The 22,972-nt window shown below is 36.6% G+C and overlaps 1 protein-coding gene across 1 annotated transcript; it reads left to right on the top strand.

Annotated features, from left to right (window-relative positions):
* Positions 1-6: 6 nt before the first annotated feature.
* LOC118741204 lies at positions 7-22,767 on the top strand. Its single transcript, XM_036473094.1, has 2 exons — positions 7-236; positions 22,192-22,767. Exons 1-2 carry the CDS (start codon positions 18-20, stop codon positions 22,354-22,356), a joined length of 384 nt encoding a protein of 127 aa, XP_036328987.1. The 5' UTR covers positions 7-17; the 3' UTR covers positions 22,357-22,767.
* Positions 22,768-22,972: the final 205 nt, after the last annotated feature.

Raw genomic sequence — 22,972 nt, 5'->3', positions numbered from 1 at the left:
AGAAACAGAGTGGAACTATGTGCAGCGGCAGTAGCAGCAGCAGCAGCCGCAGCAGCACTCAAGTGAAATGTCGCCGCAATGGCGTCGCCTCAGCGCCATCACTCAGTCTGGGCCTTTGGCTATTGCCGGTGTTGTTGGTGTTGCTGGCGTGGCAGCAGCAGCCATGTGAGGGACGTTATCTGCCGACAAGGTCACATGGCGACGATTTGGATAAATTGCGAGAGTTAATGTTGCAGGTGAGTGCAAAGTGAAAATATAAAGTAAAAAATAAGAAAAAAAAACAGCAAAAAAAATGAGAAATTACAAAAATATGTTCGTCCAAGCTGAGCCAGAAGGGCAGCGGATGGGTGTGGGAAAGTCACATGCAAAAATAAATGACACAAAATAAATAAAAATTGTATGGGTATGCTGCGGTTGCAATTCAGCAACACAGCAATTTATAATCGCCCCCTTCCGGCGGGCCCTCTCCCGTCAACAGCCCAAATGTTTTTACACGTACACTTTTGCACTTTTTCTTGTCATCACCTTCTGAATGTAAACGTCCACCTGTATTCAAATGTACACGCATGCATGCATGTATGTATGTGTGAATAATTTCTGTTTATTTTTTTAAATCTGGGAATGCCACCTGTATTGGTTAAAATACTGCAACTACCAAAATTGGTGATATGAGCGGGAATGCTCAACAGCAGTGGATAAATACATATGTATGTATGTATGTATGTATGTATAATTTTTCCCGCCCGTATCGAATTGCATTGAATTGCACATGAGCGGGGCGTAATTGATGCAATAAAGTAGCAGCAGCCAAACTTGCTACCAGAAATGTACGCGAGTATGTAAACAATTTTTCAAATAAAAAATACGTATATGTAATATTAATCAGTCGAAACGAAATAAATGACAATTCCAATCGAGTGTGACGTGCGCATGCGCGAGCCACTCAAAATTCAATTATGCGCACATACGCGCACCGGGCGGTGACAGTGTATTACAGCAAAAAAAAAAAAAAATGCGGATAGTTCGGGAAGACTGCAGCATCGCGCACAAAGAAATATGTAACAGATACTACTTTTGATTTCTTTAACGTGGAATGAGCTGTTCTTCTTTGTTCGGGCATGTCAAGTATACCCAAGCCGAGATTAGTCGCGAATTAATAATGCCCAAGTGGTCCTAACGGAGACTATTTTGGGATTTTCTTTAGAGTTGTGGTTTGTATGTATGTAGGTTTAGTCAAAGAACTTAAGATAATTTCCACCATAGACCAGTTTATGTCCCTGAAAGCACTCTTTTTAAAATTTCCTTGAAGTTTCGTATTTGGAGCGTTATAGAAATGTTTAACAAAAATTCATATGAATGTGCTTTCGCCCTTCAGTAAAGTTTCGAACAGGTTTAATGAGGATTATTTACTCAAAGGCAACTATGAATTGGTATGAAACCGAGTGTTCGTTTTCGATAGTCAGCTGCTTTAGTTCACGAAATCGTCCGAACCGCCCAATCGAAATTATTAATAAAAAAATAATGATTTTATTTAAATCAGAAAAGAAAATTTTAATATGTAAATCATGGACCGAACATAACAGTTATCGATGAAAACTGTCATTGGAAAATTCACTATGTAGGAATTGTTCTGCAACTAAGTGATACATACAAACCGATTTCTTTTTTCACCGAGAATCAAATTTGAAAATATTTTTTTTTGTAACTTTTATGCAAAACTAAAAAAAACAAAGCCGAAACCAGCCAGGACTTTGTTAATATTTTCTGAAAGTATACCCATGCAGTAGTAAAACATTCGATGTATTTGAAAAAAAATACCTGGTATTTTTATTTTTTGTCCTACTAAAGTTTTCATGCCTCGACCCAAGTAGTTTTCGAAAAAGTTTAAAAAATTGTTAAAATAAATGTCTGAGCGAAATTAGAGATTAACCATATAGGTAAAATTTCATGGGAAATATTTTCGTAGAACATTTTAACCCATTAGCTCCCACCTGAAATTGTCGTTTTTACCCTTATTTCAAGAAACTCCGTAAAAACAAATTTCGAAGTTCGTTAGAGGATTGATATATTCTAGAAAATTATTCTACGGAAAATTTTACTAGGGTCCTTCCCACGCAAAAACCTCATGTCATCTACGTAAAAGTCTTTATAAAATTAAAACAAGAAATTTATGCCAAGAAGGAATAACAACCAAACTCAATTTAAAAAAAATGTTTGGTAAAAAAACCAAGTTTTTTTCCTGTTTTTTTAATGTTAATTTTTAGAGACTTTTACGTCGGTGGCATGATTTTTCCGAAGAATAATTTTCTAGAATATATCAATCCTCTAACGAACTTCCAAATTTTCTTTCTGCGGGATTTCTTGAAGTATGGGTCTAAACGATCCTTTCAGGCGGGAGCTAATGGGTTAATATTTTCTACGCATAATATTTCCCATGAAATTTTATTATATAAATGCCTTAACTTTTAATTTCGCTCAGAATTGTTTTTATAATTTTTTCCACTCTTTTGAAAACTACTTAGGCCGGGACATGAACATTTTAGTAGGCCATAAATTAAAGATACGAACTAACTTTTGCAAATCCTTTGAGTGTTTTATTACTGTATATCTATACTTTCAGAAAATATTAGCCGGTTTGAATTGACATAAAATTGTCGCACAGTGTTTTTTTTAAAAATAAAAATAAAAAAACAATTGTTATTTTAGATTTGTAAAATAAAAATCAGAAATAACTGTTATTTTAGGAGTAATTAGATAAAAGTCAGAAAATAATTGTTACATAGCTATTTTTATAATAAAATATGTACCATTGTGCCACGTAAAGTGTCCCCAGGCAACAGTCCCTCAAGTTGTCTGCAGAGCCATCTGCACAATGAAAGCGAATACACACATACCTAGCAAGGTCCTCTAAAATTGAGCACAACATGAGCTTTGCCCACCTGCAGCCCCACGAAGTCTCCCTGGAATACCTGGTCCGGGTCCTCTCTGGCCAAATGGTGAGATGCCTCCATACCAGGTATGGATTCCAGTACTTACTGATGTACTACCCTACGAATTTCGACCAGAAGTTGAGCCAGTTGTGATTTATAATTTTTTATTCCATAAAAAATAATTTCAAAGTAAAAGGTACTTCGAGAGTTTGCAAAATTTTCCTATTACCCCGCCCGAGTCAAGCAATACTTTGTAAAAGTGTCCCTCAATTATGGCTTTTTGTTTTATTATTCTAAAACTAATTAGACGCACTTATTGCTCAGAATTTAAACACTGTATGCTGCGATACTTTCCTATTCATCACAAAAATTCCCCCCCTAAAATGGCCAACTGCACATGACCGGAGTAGAGTTTTTGTGATGGACCAAGATGCTGATGACGAGTCATGCAAAAATCGTAAAAGTCATAAAAGTTGAGCTTACATCACAGCGGTAACCGCTATCACAAAAAAAAAGGCACAACAACAACAACAACGGCAACGTTTAAGTGAGACAACCGTAAAATTGCAACAATGAAGCAATGCATACAAACATACATACATATATGTACATAACTACCACTGGAAGCACGAAAATTAAGTGCAACTGCGCTGGTAGCAACAAAAACTACGGAATGCCACTTATTTTGGTAGTCACATAAATGCTGGATAAAATTTCAAAAAATGCGTGCAAAATTTTGCTAATTGGCCGCTGTGTGCCGTGCGGAGGGGATTGGCATCAACTCAAGTTGTGCATCAACTCAACTCAAGCGCAGTGTTGCCACTTACTCGGACGCATGTTGCCGGCTCGGCTGCTGCCGATATTTTTGGTGCTTTTGTTGTTCTACAGCGCTTAAATTGCAGCAAAACCCAACACCGACGGCACGGCGAGCAGGTGGGCCTTCCGCTAAATCTTTTACTCTTCCTCAACTGCTTTTGCTGCTGCTCTGCTTCTTCCGCGCTGCACGACTTTATCAATGGTGTCCGCGCGCCACTCGCTCTTTATGACAGGTGGCAGGTGTGCGGCGCGAGTTGCATGCCGAATTTCCTGTTCTATTTCGTAATCGTATTTGTGTGCGGAAAAATGTGATTTCCGAAGCAAAAAAAAAAAAAATAAAAAATCATAAAATAATAATAAAATATCGTAGCAAGCATTAGAAGCGTTTAAAAATCGAGTTGTTGCATTAAACTGCTATGGTTAAGCCGCGCTAGCATTCAATCGGCTATTGCGCATGCGTACGATGCATCAAAAGTGAACAGCGCGGTCGTTTCGCCTTTTTCGGCGCATTCTAAGCCGGCGTATGCTCATAATAAACTCCACTTGAATGGGTGTTGTAATACCCCTCGATTGTCGTCGGTTGCTGCAATATATTTTGTATCGAAGTGGAATGGCTAATAATTATTTGAAGCGTCCAAAAGCGATTATGCACTCACTAATAAAGTTATTGGCATTCGACTGGTTTTTGTTGGTGTCGAAGTGGATCTCCAGTTGATTGTTTGCGATTGGCAAGCGTATGAATGGGTGCAAGTCAGACCTAGTTGGTCAATAAGATTCGGACAATCATAATTGAGCAATGTTTTGGGCAATTCGGCTCAGCTGTTAAGCAATTAGTATGGATATTAGTAAAGCGGTTGCAACGCAGATGACAGCAATATTATTTCATTTATAAATAAATTATCGGATCCGGCAACTGAAATTATTTTTAGCAGCAGTTTAATTGGAAGTGCGGGCTGGATTTGCCAAAAAAGCTGGTTAGTTTTAGGATATGTGGAATAGGGCTGGAGAAATCTTCTCCTAGCATCCTTAGTCATGTGGAGAGTACTCCGAAACCACGAATAAAAAAGTAGAAATAGTAGGATACCATCTAAAACCTGCAGAACCGAAAAAACGGGGTCATTTTGGCGTCATTCTTTCCCTTAGAACCCAATTCGGAGTTCCATACGCCTTCTCTACTTACATGCGGTGTTAAGATGCTACATGGAGCTGGGGAGAACGAACTAGCAAGGTGCGGCTCTGCAATGAATTTGTCCCTCGGGATGGAAATGGGTGCCTGGCTCAGGAAGATCAATAGGAGAATTGCCGAAATGTATCATTCGAAGGCTAGACATAGTTTGACCCGTACAGGATCGTATAGGATTATGCGGCTGTTCTGGGTGTCCTACGACCTACTTATGTATGTAAATTGAGGGATCTCTTAGGAATGAGCAAATACCAACAAACATGCCGAAAGGATTGGCTTACCCATCAATAGGTTCTGTCGCAGCTGCAAGGTCCCAAGCTTGAAATACACAGTCAAACACTTTCTGGGCGAGTTCCTAGCCCTTGCAAGATTGAGAATAAAGACCTTCGGCAATGCGGCCGGTTCTCTCTGCATGACGGACTGAAATTCATTATAGCCGCCAAATGGCTGTCGGTTGTACGAATGATGGAATGGAAATGGCAAAACGTGACTACGTGTACGATACATTTTCAATGTTTATGCCGCCTACTGGTTCATACAAACAAGGTCTCGCTTTGGTAGATATTTTATAAGAGAAATGTCTGAATTACTGAGCGTAGCTCTATCTTGCATAATTTAACTAAATTTCAGACTCAATTTTAGTAGATACTGTAGCTAATAACTATGTAGTGCTGTCTCTCTAACAGAGCTAGCTAAGTCTCGTAAAAGCCTAACAGGTTGCTCGATACGGAGAAAGAGTCCCTCCTAGTCTTGCCAGAGAAAAAAACTTGATAAAATGTGCCGAAAATATGTCTTAAAGTTGTAATACAAAACCGTTTCTCGGGCGAAATTTAATATAAGAGAGGAAAATTTAAGGCCACTTATGAGTCTATCTCTAATATCGACTCAGAGTCTGAACTAAATGCTGTCCAACTTTCTAACTTTTTCGAATAATTATAACTGAGGCCCCAAGTTAATTATACAAACACAATGGAAGATTTGATTTTATTACAACTGCTGTTAAGCTTCCATTCAGGGGTTGAAAAAATAAAATCTAAAAAGTACTAACTGCAGATTTAAGAAAGCAGACTGCCTCTCTAACTACTTCGTCATGAGTATTGGACTTCGATTAGCCGCCAATAGCATCTAAATAATTTATACTAACTAATAAATTACAATAAAAAATTCATAACCAAACTAATAAAATAACTGGTCATTACTTTATAAATTGTTTGTTTATAAAACGCGCAAAAATTTATTACTAATAAACTCTTGGTTCTACATATGTATGTATGTATGTATAACCATTTTCTTGGTACTTTTTCTTGGCATCTTAGTTTATGTGCTTCAATTTTTTTTTTTTATTTGAGTTGCATTTTTCTATCCAAATGGATTGTAATTTCTTTTTTGCTTTACTCCTCATTGTCTTTTCAGCCTTTCATCATCGCAATGGATCATAATATTTTTAATTGACTCTTAAAAATTACATAAAGACTTTGCTAATCTCTTCGAAGATGAAAGTTATTAAAATGTAACTTGAAGTCATTTCTGTAATTTGTGGCATAGTTACATAAATATTTCTAAGCATATTGCTGATAGTGCACAGTGTTTCAGTGCCTGCCTTCGTGCTTCAAATAATTTTGAACTGTTTTCTCGTGAAGCTAAGGTAGCGCTCAAAAATTTTTAAGCGCCAGCTCGAGTGTTTTGCTTTCTTATAAAGTTAATATAGAAAATTTGTTATTTCTACTCAATTGCAAAATTCATTTCCAAATGTACTTAGCCCACTGTGCAAATGATATGTAGCAGTTTTGCACTTCAACTCAGCATTTTAAGTGCTTTCAACGGCGTAGATAAATAACTTTCGATTTAGTGGTTAAGTGGTGATGTATTGGTCAAAATCAGATAATTGCCATAAGGCATATCTTCCATAAAAATACACAAGTAACTCATTGGTAATGAGGAACAAAGAAGAGAAGAAATTAAATTCCGCAATGATTATGATTTTTTAAGGTTCGTTAGGGTAATCGATTCGGCGAATCGACCGCAACAGCGCGCTTACAAATATGCTGTGAAAATGTTTGATAAATTATTCATTTAACTAAGATTTCGCCTTTTTAATTGCCTAGTAAGCGAATTCCCATCCACATAAACTTCAAATATTTATTTACGATATTTAAAAGTCAGTATAGATGATGAGCACTGAAATTTTGTCTGAATTTCGACGGCAGAGTGGAAGATCGACAAATCTCAGCAAATGATTCAAGAACGCCTTATCTCAATGTAAATTCAATATATCCTAAGCTGAGATAAGGTGTTTTTAAACCAAATTCCGAGGGAGATCTTCAACCAAACTCTAAGATAGGGCGCTCTTGAGCCAGTTTCTGAGATAGGGAGTTTTCGAATCGGCTACCGAAATATATCGATCTTGCACTATAGAATGGCCTGGAACTGGCAATTAAGTAGGCATGCACATTTTTTTCCCCCCGATGAAGGTCAAATACTAAGAAAGCTTGTTGTCTAACAAACTTGCATCTACCCATAAGCCTTTAATGTCTATGCTCACCAGCATACCGGCACATCGACATCATTCATTTGAAAGATCAATTCAGAATTTGTGCAGAACTGCAAAATAAACAGCCACAAAATCATAAAAAATTTTGTTGAGGAGACCTCTCATCGACAGCCCACGTATTGCCAATATTCTATATCACCGGATAAGCTTTACAGGTGCAGATCCGAATACGTCTCTTCTAATAAAAATGGTCGCAAAGAGCCTCAACCTTTTAAGGGCACCCATAGCACGCCAACCTAACTTGTTAGCAGACTGGATTATTTGGTCCAAGATGGGACCAGAACCGGCACCAAAATGTAAATGAGCAATCTCATTGGAGGTTTTACTATATCAAAACTAAATAGTCTAGCCTAACCGAAAGAAATTACCTATGAAGAAAACGATACGTCTGTGAGCTACGAAAGTCTCTATAACCAAAACAAAACAAGAAATATATTGAAGTTTTGTAGCTAATCTTCTAGCCGTTTTCACAAGCCAACCCGAAATTGAACCGATTCACCAATGATATAATACACCGACGATTTCTATCCGCAAAAATTATCGAAATGAAGGAGATTCGATTTAACAATCTATATCTCGATGCATAAATTTTCAGTCAGAGCGAGTCAAGTATTTATGGTCTTGCTTTTTCAACAGCTTAGCAGAGATAAATGGAGCGGAACTGGAACTTCTCGAACTCGGACAGTAAGTACAACAACGAACTTGCAGACTTAACCCTGCTGTAGGGGGGAGCGACTACAGGACTGCTGAATCGGTTGTTAACTGATAAACTCCGTCAATTACCGACCGACTTCTTGCAGTGTATTTCATCGATTCATCGACTTTTACAAGGCAATGTCCTAGGCGGTAGTCACCATCGGCTGCCTTTGCACTACCGGGAGTTACTAAAGTAGTCACTTGCGTGGTTCATGGGCGCCCTCTGTCGTAGTTTTTCGCTATCCCGCTTACGACTGGTTCGACTCTGCACTACCACGGGTTAATAAAATAGCTACTTACCTAGAGGTCGGTGCGGTAGCGGTTCAAAAGTAGCGATTGACTCCAGCAGTACTGGAGGGAATCTAATCTAACGATCACCCGAACGGCATCACTTTAACGTTAGAGATACACAGGAACTTTAGGAATGGGTAATCGGGCACAGTGCTGTCTGAATTTTTTTTACTATTTGACAGCTTACAGCAACGTACAACGTTCAACAAACTATGAGAGTCCTGGGTTTTAAATAAGTAACGTATAGTATAATGACGTTTTTGCTTAGATGGAATATGCAAAAAGGAACAAGAGTAGACTGAAAATAATTAACGTACTGATTGTTATGTTCTTTGTATTTCTTCAGTCAGTTACTCGTTTCATATTTTTCCGATTTTTATGACGTTTTTTTTTTCTTTTTAATATCCATTGCAAACACACAATTACTTTCGTGTTGGGTGTCCATTCCTCTTTATATAATCTCCCCACTTAATATCTGTGAGATTTCTCATAATTTTTGTTATAACTTTTTCATCCATCATTTCCATTATTCGCGTCGTTCATACTTACTCCTTACTCATTGCGTTTTTTTTTTAAGTGAGCTGAAGTGTTAAGATAAGGCGGGTGTAATAATCATTACGACAATTAAAAGCATTATTTGCAGATTTTTCCTCTTCTTACAACAGCTGTCCAACTAAGTATTTATGTAGGTATGCGAATCGGTATTTCTATGAGCTGTCTTATTTCATCATTCCGCGCTGAGTGGTAAAAGTTCATCGTTATGCGAATACTTGTATCGTTTTACAAATTTTCGCCACTTTAATTGTTCGTCGTGTTGGGGCGCCGCTTAAGAGGGTAACTGCTCAGCGCAAAAAAAAAACAAGAAGAAGAATACGCTATGCCTTAATTGACACAAATGCGATGATATACAAAATACTTAAAATTTGCTTAAGACAACGACTGCTCGTAGAGGCGATTACGACGATAGAGACCAAAAAAAAAAATTAAGTCTAATAGCGCCGGTCAGTTGGCCTGCAAATTAACTTTTTGTGAGAGTGTGACGATCAGGTCAGCATTTATTTGTTTTAAGTCGTAGTTTGTTTATTGCTTTTTCATTTTTAACACTTTGCTACCTTAGCAATTGATTTGCTTATATTTGACATTTCTTAACGACAAGATATTTGACATTTTTTAATTATTTTTATTTTCATGCTTTAACTTTAATACTGGCAATTGTTTCTGTTGCGCCTTTTGGTGTTAAATTGACTTCCTCGTTAAAGTCACGTTAATTTGCAGAGTGACACAATTTTTTTCGCAATATTTTATAACTCATTAATCATATTTGAAAACTATTTTCAGTAACTAACAAAATTAATTTTGCAATACATTAAATTTTTCTATTATAGCATGTGAGAAAAATCAACAATTTACCTTAAGTAATAAATATTGCCATTTAAGCTGTGTTCTGTACCAACGAAAATATTGGTGGCAACCCTAACACATATTTTGTCGTCCCTCGTTTGGTGGTTCTATATTTTGTATTTATGTTTGTTCTTGTTGTTACAAGCTTTTCAATTTGAGTATATTTGATTTGCTAACGGTCGATTATTTTCGCATTTTATTTTGCTTCGTATTTTTATTTTTGAACACGAAGATAAATACGAAAGCGAATACGAAGTAGAAGACAAACATCAAAACGAAGACAAAGATGTGTATATGAAAACAAATACGAAGAGCAACCGAATACGAATTCTACGAACAACACGACGACTAAAATGAACACAAAGATGGATACGAGAACGAATAGGAAGACTAATACGAATACGAGGAATATACGAAGGGAAATACGAAGATCAATACGAATACGAAGACAAGTACGAATAAGGAAATGTCAGCGAACAACAATACAGAGGCGTATATGAGAACAATTGCGAATACGACCTGGAATATGAAGACGAATAGGAACACGAATTGGAATATGAAGACGACGAAGATGAATACGAAGAAGAGGACGCATACGGATATGATTGCGAAGATGAATACAAACACGGCACTGAAATTGATACGAAGACGAATACGGAGATGAATACGAAGAAGAATATGACAATGACAACGAAAAAGAATACCAAGGCTAAAGCTAGTGTACATGCGAATACGATTTGAAGACGCATACGAAGACAGCGACTAAAACAAGTACGGAGGTGAATGCGATGACTACTACGAAGCCAAATGCAAATATGAAGAGGATCCGAAAACGATTACGAAGAATGAATTGCGACGAAACATTTCTTTTGATATAAATTTTACACAGTATCCTTTTTACAAACCGATTATGGTATTCGAAGGTATAACATTAACAGATGTAGAACCTAGGAATTAGAAACTCAGGGTAGTATTTTTTTTCGAGAAGTATGCGATAATTTAATGTTTGTTGTGCCGTCAGAAATGCCCAGAGTATAAGTTAGGTTACCTCATCCGGCACTGTAAGATACCGTAGTATGTATCTGATATTATTCGTGACTTTACGGCCTGAATCTTGCAACTGTAATGTACTATTTCGTGCAGTCATAGCAGAATATCTATAATTCAAAATAATGCGAATTATGTTTGAGGCACATACAAGTCTTAGATATCGCTGGATGAACAACTAAATCGGGGAGAAGACGTCAAACAACAGTAAAAAAAAACACAAGTGATCATTGTGGAATTTTGATGGATGACAATCCTTCCATCCTTCAACGGCTTCCTCAGGTGATGTGCTGATGAGTTTTAAGTTCGCCGCACATTTCTGAATAAGAATGGCTTTTTTTCCCGTTAATTTATCACACTTTTAAAAAATACCTTTTTCGCTTAAAACATGGCCTCTACGACCAATGTGCGCTGTAGTTTACGTCTAACTTACAATTCCAAAAATTTATTTTTTTTTTGCTTAAAGCGCATCTCTGTAAGCATAAATACATACATACATACATACATAAGTGACTGCAATTAACATATTGTACAGCTGACCCCGCAAAACCACAAATAGTCGATCAACTAACTGCTGTTACCGTTAGCTCTAACGGCGGCATAAAATGAAAACCGTTTGCGGTGCTGCTTAATCGATGGTTGGCACTCGCTAATCACTGCGGTACAGCAGCTGACTGACCGACCACACAAAGTCAAGTGGAGCAATTTTGTTGCCGACAATTAAAAGGCATACTTGAGTATTGAACCTCTTTTATTATTTTGCCTTTGCCTTTTAGTTTCTCAGTAATTTAATATTTTATGTACTTATTAAGTTTGTTGTTGGTGTTCAAAAAGTAGCAGAAGCTAATTTGTTTTTAGCCGCAAAATGAAAATTGCATTTCAATATTAATACATAATCTTTTTCCGTATGTTAAATAATATTTTACTTTCGTGAATGTAACGAATTATTGCCCATCTTTCGATGGACTTTGAACGTTAACTGTATTTGTATCGATTTAGGGCATTAAGCAGAAAGAGTTTGGCTAAGGCACACTCGGCCACAAAAGACTTATTAACAGTTATTTGGGTCATAGTACTTCCTAGGTTAAATTTATTTGAATTCTAAACTTCAATGACCGCGAAGTGCAGAGCGTAAAACCTAGAGATCGCCATTAAGGTACTAGAGACTGTTAACTAAGGATATTTGTCGTTCACTAAAAGGTCTTAAGCAGAACTCCCAATGAAGGGGTTTCAGCTTCTTCGAATGTCTATTAAATACAGTAGTAGCCGTTGATACAATTGGCATACGAGGACCAATTTCTAGTAAACTGAGATACCAAATATCCTTTCAGTGGGAGCTAAATACTATATTTTTTCTCTTTCTGGGCTATTACCTGTTAGTTTCCCATCAATCACTTTGAAGGTTTAAACGGCGTCGCACAACTCAATTAAACTTCCGCACGTAACAACCTTAACGCCGCTTTGATTGAAAGAAAGTTATACTAAGAGGCTTAAAACGTATAGAATTTAAGCAGGTCTTTTATAAAGCATAGACTTAAGGGCATTGTTGCTATTGAAATGCCACTGCTAAGCCCTGCCTAAATGGGGCTGGGCTATCAATCGCAATCGTAAAGCTACGTAGGTCTAGAAAAATGCAGGACTAGACAAAAAGCTAAGATGTGTTGGCTGAGTGGGTTAAAAGGAGAAAGCAGAGAGTTTGTTACAGTATCTAGACCTTAGTTGCAACAGAGTTACGGTATTCTTTCGAAGCAACTGAGGCACTTCGTTTGCATGGGTGATAGTTGAACTCTGATGAGTTGGCAACGGTGATGATCTCAGTGAATGCCGGTTATGGTCTGCATCTCGCCCGTGAATTTGTAGAGATATCTTCTGTCGAGCAAGGGTGCTTCTGCTGCTGTTGTCGTTGCTCGTCCGGGTGCGGTGTTCTGAAAGGTCTGTAGACAGGTCTGTTACAACTTTTCTTTGCTATGCCCCAGCATTTGCTACCGGCGAACAATATGATAAACTTATTGCGGCTCTGTCTTTTGCTGAAATTTACGAATGTATGCACTGGGAAGGAAACTAAGCTACCAAAGGAAACCCCTAAAGCTTTCGAGTCGTTACCCGTCGGTATTGGTGTGCCGTTAAATAGATTTCCTCCAAATTTTCGAAATAGTTTCTGTCTTATGCTTGGCCAGCGCGGTGGGTTCAGAGCATTTTTTGGGTTTCAGCAAAGCCGTGAAGTACAGTCGTACTTAAAGTTGGCCACAAATTGGTTTGCTAGCCGCGGACTTGTTTATGTCTCTGGAGTGTTGGAGCTCGTCTTTCTTGTTTACTAGGATATACAAAGGGGCTAATATCCCCTAATAGGATCAGTATTTGTATTTGAGTCTACACAGGAAAGGTATACAGTAAGCAAAATACTAAGGAGTCGCTAAAAAATTATCCGATTTCTGGTTATATACCATTTTAGTATCGAGAAGAAGGGTAAATATGTAAGTAATCTGACAGCCAAGGGCCGATCAGGGCTATGCGGTCGCTTAGAGTGCGATTGAAACTTGTCGGAGAATGGCTGACCTGTTCTCGAATTACTTCCAAGTCACATCTATTTGGGTTCTGAGGCGCGTGACATTGCAGACAAATACATGGCTGGCTGGGCTATCAAACTGGATGCTATCTCTCTTGAAAGGATACGAGTTTCTGTAGTTATCTAGGGAGAGCTTCTGGAGAATTGCAAAGCCTCTCTGGGCGGTAGTGAACCGCTGGAGACGAAAAGAGCTTTTTCAGGTGGACGATAGCCAACTATCGGTTCTTACAAAAAGCTGTATTTTAAGAAGTTAATAGCACATAGAAATAATCAGAAATACAATTCTCGATGGGTTTGCTTTTACTCCTTATCCTCTTTTAAGGTATATTGGTATGAAAGTTCTTCATGAGGTCTAAGTTCGGTTGCGAAAACAATTCGAGACCAGAACGCGTCAGCATTTACCTCAAAAATTATGTCTCAAGTTTGGCCAACTATTTAAAAAAAAAGGTGCAACGGTTGATCAACGGATCCCTTCTACCTGCACGCCAGTATCAGGTGTTTGGGAAGTGTCAAAATCGCAATCGCGAATTTATTTGAAATTTGTCAGCTTGTTTTTCCGTATGTTTTTAATCACAGCTAATTGACTCAACTCCTTAAACTTTTACGTCGCCTTAAAATTGCACTAAAGTTTTGTCTCTTTCAATAATCTTTCCATTTGATTTAGCTTTTGGCATTCTTACAGAGCTCTCTCGCTGACGTCATAATCCCTACATCCTTTCCCTTTCAAAGACAGTGCAGTCATGCATAAATTTCTCATTACAATTTTACCGCTGCGATTCTCGTCGATTGGGTGTGTGCACTTTTTATTTTGGCGCTAATCCAGGTCATGCACTTGAACTTAAAACTTTTTTTTTGATTTTGGCAATCTACAAATATTTCAAATACAAAAGACTTTGTACACCGCTGGAAAAAGATGTACAAAAGGTATTACGTAGTCTTTCGTTTTTTTTTTCAAATAAATTCATGATTTTTCGTCACAATGCACCGCAGGCGCTTTAGCGCAATTTATTTTCTTTTGTGGGCGTTTTTTTTTTGTTTTTTTTTTTTGCAGCGCTAAAACTATTAGTTATACGAGTACCTTGCGCTGAGTTTTGATTTGATGTGTTTTGGGGGCTTATTATTAGTTTTTGTTTAAACTAACATTTTAGCCTTTAATTATCTGCAACACCACTCAGTTGGTGGTCATCAACGCTTTGTGGTGTTGCGCATTAAATTTTAGAGTTGTGAAAATTTTCGCATTATAAACTACATACTAAATTCGCATTTACCCAGTGTGCGTTGGGCAAATATGTAAGAGGCTAGTGATATTCCAGTTGAATTTGTTTTTTTTTTTTGGAAATACCTTGCAAGTTTAGCTAATTAAAAAACCGCCAAAAAAATAGGAAAATGTTTGCACTAAATATATCTGAATATTTGAATCCAGATGGATGACTCCACCAACTTCTGGCCATGGTATGCTTTAGATCTGTCCTATTATTAGTGTGTGAACTGTGACGTTTTCTTAAATAAAGAAAGAAAAAGGAGGTGGGAACTAAGAGGGCAATTCTTGCTAAAATATTTAGTTAAAATTTCGAAAGAGTTTGGTTATTCTAGCATAAAAGTCTTAGAAAAATGCTTTCTTATTCACCACTCGTGCGCGGAACTTTTCTTTATTTATTTTTCTTTTTTTAATAAATTTTTTCTTTCTCAATTTATTTATTTTTTTAAATTTTAATAATTTTTATTTTTTATTTTAAAATTTTTGGACTTTGTTGTTCAATTAAGAAAGCTATTTTTTACATATCATTTAATTTTATTTGGTTTTTAATTTTTTAAATATAAATTATTTTTCTTTGTTAATTTAATTTTCTTTCAACTTTTAGATTTTATTGTTTTGAAAAGAAAAATATTTATATTTTTTAAATTAAATTTTTACGATCTTTTTTATTTTTTGTCTTTTTTAAGTATTTTTTTTTTAATTTTTAGGTTTTATTTTAAATTTAAAAATATATTTTAATTTTCTTAATTCTTATGTACAATGTTCTTCTTTGATTTTTTTTCTAATTTCATTTTTACACTTTATTGATATTGTTGCTTTATTTTCATTTTGTAATTTTTTTATAAATTTTTTAAAATTCATATTCGTATTAGTTTTTTTTGTTTTAAAGAGAAATATATATATATTTTGTAAGTTCAATTTAATTTTGTAAAAACTTATTGCCGAAAGGAGAACTGCATAACGCTAAGACCTTCTCGTTAGCAGAACTTTCAATTATTCTTTCGTAAGACAGTAACGAACTTTCCAGTTGCCAGATTTGACAATTGTCTTTCGAAAGACGGTGCTGAGTTGAAAGACAGTTGCCAGAAGTAAGTTGTAAGAGTAGAAATGGCGATCCCGACGTTCGACCTTCACCGATGCCAGATAATTATCGACTTCTTCGAAGTAATAGTTTAAGATTCTTCGAGATTTTTAACTACCGAGTGGGTAGACTCGCAGCAGACTTTTTGCTAGAAAAAAAAATTCTTTTCAATTGGTATCTAAATAATCGCCTGACAACGGATATTGGAGGGGAATCTCAGCCAAATGCTAAGCAAAATATGTGGCCGCCAAATATTTGTTTTTACCAAAAAGTCGACTCGTTTTTGCCTAGCAGAATTAAAATTCATCTTTATGAAAAATAAGTCAACCGTCGACATGTATTTTCGTTTCATGCTATAAATAGCTAATCTAGCTACTCCAAAAACTTTAATTAATGACCTGAAATAATTAATTAAAAAATTAAACTTATTTACTCAGCTTAGTTAGTTTGCATAAAAAGTGTTGACATTTGCTAAATTAACAAAAAATTTATATGAAGTAATAAATAGGCACGAAAACAATTAAATGTGCTTGAAGGGTATCTAACACAAATTTTAGTTTGAATTACTTCAAGCGCTTAGGCCAAATGCTATTTAGTCGTCATGCGAGAAGCAATTTATAACCAGCTATTCGCCCCAGATTTGCATTCGAAACTTAGTCAGTAGGCTATTATTTGGACGCGGTTGCGCAGGTCAGTGCAGCGTACGTTTTAGCGCCAGTTACCTTACTAGTAGCGTGAAGACCTTAAAACCGAATAAAGGTACACACACACACACATTCCGTTGCGTTGTTGCCTTGGTCAGTTGAGCGCACTGCAGGTGGGGAGGGGAGGGTTTGACACAGAGTCTATCTCACACGCATGCAAGGTGAGCGCTTTAATGCGTATTTATATTTTAATTGTTCACGCGTTGCGCTAGTAAAATTCGTGCAAAAAAAAAAAATTAAGTCAAAAATATTACCGCATAAATTACACCTGACAAGTTGACGTTTCGGCCACAAACGAACGCGTAGCACTCAAAGATGAACCCGCGGCCCCGCGCTTAGCTTGACTTTGGCAGCGCTTAGCTGGTAATGAATGGCAGGTTAAGCCATTTTGTCGTCATCGTTGTTGTTAAATATGTGAATGTAATGCATTTCACATCAGTGCTGACAGTGTATTGCAGTAAACTAGTAATAGTTTAGTGTTCGTTGATTGGTAGTAGTCTCCTGACACCTTTGATATCTTTAAATCATTAATAGTTGTCGATGAATTTGATAAATGCTTTTTTTTTTAGTGTAGATTATTAAGTTTTATTTTTCGCTATATTTTGGGGATTATTGGAGTTATTTTGGAACATTATGGAATTTTTTTTAAAGCTTTTAGAAATTTTGCATGTTTTTTTAGGGCTTCTTTGTGTGTCTATATTTTCCAGAAATTCCGGGAGTTTTTTGGAGTTTTAACGGTATTTCGGGGTCATTTGGTAGCTGGGAATTTTCCGACTTTTAGTTTTTGGGACTTTTTGAAGGAGCTTTTGTGGATTTTTTTCGGAACATTTCGGTTTTATGGATTTTTTCATGTTTTATTTCTTGCAATGTTTCCGTACCTTTTGTAAATTTTTTCGGAATATTTCGGACGGATTTCAGGAATTCTCGGATTTTTTCTAGTCGGAATTTAAGTTTTTTTTACGTTTTGGGTTTTATCGGCACTTTGTGAGTTTTTTCGGGTCTACTGGACTTTTCGAGATTTTATTCCTGATGATTCGGTATTTTTCAGGTATTCTAATTGTAAAAAAAAAAACAATAAAGTAATTTACTTTTCCTCCTTTCGGAATGAATTTTAATTTTATTCTGCAATATAAAAAAATTCAACAATAATTGGTTTTGTTTTTTTAGCAGGGAAAAGGAAAATTTATTTTCGATTTTTATTTCAACGGTCGAAGTAGCCCCAACCCAGCAAACAAATTTAGTGGAATTTGGCCCAAATCAAAAAACTGAATAATTGGTTTTTCTTGTCAATAGCTTACTAGAATTACAAGCTCAGTGCGGCAATGTATTTATTTAATCAAATTTTCAAATCACATCAAATCAAATCAAAAATCATAATTTAATCAAATCAGAAAAAAGGCACTTTCAATAGGGGTGACATTGTCGATACCTACGAAGGGTAGGAAATTTCACTATTCGCGTCGAAGAGTAACACATTTCAGTATCTCGCGTGAAAGAGTAACAAAAAAAACCCTTTATTCGCAATAAGATTATTTTTAGTGGAAAAAAATTTAGATTGCGCGTTGAGCGCTTTGCCAAAACGCCCTTGCAATCGCAACTGTACAAAGTACTTTCAAACTTAAAAACTTATGTATGTATGTACATATACATACACATAAAAACCTAATACTTTGTTGATACATACACGTATTTTAGCCAGAAAGTACCAAAATGAGGAAATAAAATTTAACAGGCCAAGCTGCCAAGTGTGATAATAAATATTTAAGTGAAGTGAGAGGCAAAAATCCTCACTAAAATTAAATTTGTACATATGTAAATGTTGACGAAGAGAAGTGCTGAAGTAGGACAACATGGAATACCTACTTACCTACAAATATTTAAGTAAGTGAACACATACTTGGCATAACCTAATATGCAATAACTGAACAGATGTTGCTATGGCCAAAAACGAGTAGGTACAATGCAAACATTAGTTAAAGATAGTCGAATTAAAGTGTCAAAATGGCGACTTATCATAAGCTGAGATGAATTTTTAAGCGAAAGCCAAAGTTTTCCAAGAAATTGCGAGTACTCAGAGTACTGTGGGTTATACAACAACAGGTGTCTTACTAGCGGCAAGTGAATGCGAAGAAGGCGTCAGTAATTGTGGGATCTACTTTAACTCGCTACTAAGATTAAACCAAAAAAATTATGACAGAAAAATTATAGCGATACTGATGAGTTAAGTCAAGTGGGTAAGGAAGGCATGAATGGAAGAATAGGATGGGGCAGGGCAACGAAAGAGAAGTAAATGAGGCAACAAAAAAAAAAAAATGACTAAGCCTCACCACCTGCCGCTTTTCACACCATCCACCTGTTGTTGTTACATTGCCGAGGCTCTGCAGAGGCGCTGCACAGCACAGAGGTTGCCACATTTTAATTAACAACAATTCATTTGTTAAAGTTAATTTGTTATTATCGCGACAGCGTAACTTTACAGCAACAGCAGCTGGCAATAGTGAGTAAGTATGTTAGTAAGTAACAACAACAACAACAACAGCAAGTGCTGCAAAGCATCAAAATATGTATGAGATTAAAGCAAAGACTAAGCGTGAAGTCAAGAAAGCTAAAGATTAGACGGCGAGATGAGATCGCATTTTTGGCGCTTGCGAGCAATACCAGCAGCCAGCCGCCAACTTGTAGTTAGTTAGGAGTCGAGTATTATGCCGCGTCACACAGTTTTATTATTGGCTTGCAACATCCATGCAAAGCTCCAGCTCCAGCTCCAGCAACAACTACAGCTCCAATGATCTTGGCAGTTACACAAATAGCCGAAACCCTATTAACAATGTTGCCATTATCACATTAACACATTTATGTATTTTTTGCTGAAGCTAAGATGCAGCATACACACACACACTTGTGAAAGCTCACTCGTTTTTGAACAACAGCTAACTTCCCACACAACGCGCTTTCAAAGATTTTTTTCTCTTCTTCTTCTACTTCTACGTCAAATTCAAGAGTGTGTACATTGTGGATGGATGTGAATCGTTGTTTTTGTAGTTGGTATCTTCCATGTACACAGCGCACAGTGGGACGTCGCCATATAAGCTGCGGCCAAAAGTAGTAATAGTAACAGGAACTCGCTGAACTTTCGTATACTTACGCGCTGTTCGGCACTTAGGAATGAAGAAATGTGGAAAATGGTAAAATTCAACGCGCTACCACGCCCACAGCTCTTGTGGGCGGAAATAGTAAATGTTATCTGATTTTGATGAAATTCAGAGCATATGCTGGTTTTAACGAGAAAAGCATAAATCTGAAAAATCAGATCAAAATCGGTACACATTATCGTCCAGTAATTCTAGAAAACAGGCGCAAATTAAAAAAAAAAATATATACTCTTTGATGAAATTCGGTGTGCCCTGCTCGTTTAAGGCAGAAATTTCCAACTTGGAAAATAATAAAGAATTTCTTATTTCGGCGCCCACCTTCTACACAATTTTTTTTTTGCTCCATGTAATAAATTTTATGAATTTTGGAGATAATAAACAGTGATATTTATTTTATTTCTAAAGAAGTTCCTATTTCTTCATTTTAAAAAGGACAAAACGAAAACATTTACAATACCTGCATACTAAATTATTTGCACGAAATGTATTTACACTGAAACTTTTAATTTTACCTACATTTTATACAACAAAAGCTGAGCTAAAGCCATTTATATACCCTTCAGCTCTACAATAAAAATTCAATAAAATTTACAGGAGGTGGGTCTATAAAAGGAGGAATAGAAACTGAACTCGCAGTTCCTCGTACGTTAATGTTTAGTGTTTAATGGATTAGCTGGATATTTTGCTAAGTATCTGCGTAATTAATTTTCCAGAATTCGATAACCCGTTTTTACTACCTACTTTTGGCCGCTGTAGTCCCATTGTGCAGCGCATTGTGAGTGTTGAAAGGATTGTTGTTATTATCTCGCCGCCACTGATAAATGGCGGCAAATTTTTCTTACTAAATTTTTAACATTTTTCTCTTTTGCAAGTTTGGCGGCGGTGCTTCCTCTCTCGGCAATGTTTATAGCGGTCATAAAAATAAAATATATTAACTTTGTAACGGTTTTCGATTAGGGCTATCAAGGCGTAAAGTACATAGTTGAACTCCCAAAATCGCAATTGTATTTAATGTTGCCTTCGAGTGACCGAAGGTTGCTTTTGAGAAAAGCTTTTTTTGTGGGTCGAATTCGAAATTAGAAAAATTTTGCTTATGGATAATTAGGGCGCAAATTAGAAAGAATAGTAATAAGGGAGATAATGAGAGATATTAGGGGTAGTAGTTGGAACGATTTTCCTCATAGTAAATTATTGTTGCCATGAAGTTTGTGGTTACTGTAAGAATATTCGTTTTATAAGGAGCAGAGAAGGTAGACTAATGAAACGATAGTCTGTGATGCAAAGCATGTATCATTTATTGATCGAGTAAACCTATTTCCACATGGACCCTCGTGCTCCATCAACATCTCGCTAGGTTCCAACTCGTCTCTCGTCTTCGTGTCACTGCATCATATTAAGAGTCGCTTTGAAGTATTAGCAGCATGGCCACATCTCGAGTTTGTGAAGTTGGCGTCTTTACAGAGAAAAATATGACCCAGGTACGATGACCACCGTAGCCGAATAGGAAGGTCTGTAAACTGCCATTCAGTAGGTTTCGGGTCCGAGGACAGGCCGACGCAGACTTTTTTTTAATCAGACAAAAAATTAAAAGGCTCTCTTTTTGAAGAAAACCCATAGGTATCTCCTTACTCTTGTTCTATTTTATTAGGTGACTTTCGCTCTGCATTATTTTGGAACGCCTTGCTGAACTACTTGTTAGAATTCTGAAGATTTCCTTCGAGGGTTAAGCTTCGTATTGTATCTCCTCAACATTTTCTCTTTTTTCTCTCTTGCCCTCTTAAGTTCTTCTCTGATGGTTTGTGGTCTTAAGGCAAATTAGTGCTTAATACTTATTGGTGCAATCCTTTTGGTAAAAATGTCTGCCGCTTCATTTCCTTCTGTACATTCGCGCGCCGAAACTTGGAGGAAGAATACCCTGCTGTTTGTCGCTAAGGAGTTTTGTATCTCCATGCACTCGAGAACCAATGAAGAATTGACTTCAAAGGAAAGCAAAATACTGAGTGTGGCCTGACTTTCTTTTAATATTGTGATGTTTTCTTTGGGATGCTTTCGCTGAAGATTGATCTCTGCGCACAGGCTATTTAGTGGCGTGAGCCGCCGAGTTTCCTTATCTGATTAAAATCTTTGGTTCGAAGCGTAGGGAGGGGCTGTTTTTTTTTATGGTGTGGTATCTTAAGAGCTCACTTCTGAGAGAGTGTAGACTTTGATGGCATCCAGAAGTACATATGTAGAAGCCTCATTCTCGGTAAAATTCTTCTTTTTATAAATGCTTCAATCCAATGAGGTTGCTCTAATTGAACGACTGACTGCGGAGTGCGTGGAGAGTAGGACATGCGTTCTTTCTCATTGTATCACTGAGGAGCAGCTCGGCGCCAAATATTTATTTATTTGGCATTGTATGCTAATATTTTTATTGAGTTTAGAATATCTAATTACTAATTATATTACTGTACTGTATTGGTCAGAAAAGAGAAAATATCGTTATTAATTGCTTTTAAATTATCTACCACCACAGATTCTGGAGTCCAGCAATGAGGAGCAACGCCCACCCAATGAGTCCAATGGCAATTCACTAGCACAGCGTGCTTCCTGGTTGAATAAGTTGAATGGCGTTGATGGGATGGATACGCCTCGAAAGTATGGCCCACGCGGTGCCTATGACAATGGACGCTACTATTAAATTAAAGCAGATCAGTTATATTAAAAAAAAAATAGCAGAACGAAAGAGTGAATGAGAGGAACTTACTTATTGGTTAGTTATGGAAAGCTTAGAAGAGAATTGAAGCGCAAACAAAAGATAACGTAAAATAAAGTAGGCAGTGCTCTTAAACGAACTGAAGTAATTGTCTGTGGAGTTATGAAAATAGCATCGTCATGAAAGTTACTCAGTAATAGTTATCCGGAGCGACATCTACAAACCGAGAATATAGGCTTTTCATTAATTTAGTAAGATAAAAAACATGTTCTGCGAAAAAACTAAAAAGTGGCGTTTTGCTTTAAAACCTTTCACATACGATTGAAGTTCAACGAGAATGAGCTTTTACTTATATTTATGGAAAAATGTCAAAATAAAAGCACTTCACAAACTTTATATTTTATTCAATTTTAGTTTTTATTTTTTAATTTTCAAACTTTTGTGGACACATTAGAGGAATGACCTCTGCAACCTATTTTGTAAACGCTTTTTAATATTATCTCCTGGAACGAGCTTCGTAAAGCTTTCGAAAGCCTGAACTGAGAGAACTTCTATGTTGTGCCGTCACATTTTAAGAAAGCTTAGAAAAACTTGGCACATC

The sequence above is a fragment of the Rhagoletis pomonella genome, unplaced genomic scaffold (assembly GCF_013731165.1).
Source record: "Rhagoletis pomonella isolate Grant_MI unplaced genomic scaffold, Rhpom_1.0 Rhpom_scaffold_00006, whole genome shotgun sequence".
Classification (NCBI taxonomy): Eukaryota; Metazoa; Arthropoda; class Insecta; order Diptera; family Tephritidae; genus Rhagoletis; species Rhagoletis pomonella.
Note: the sequence above shows the minus strand (reverse complement) of the source record. Positions and strands in the feature narration are given on the sequence as shown.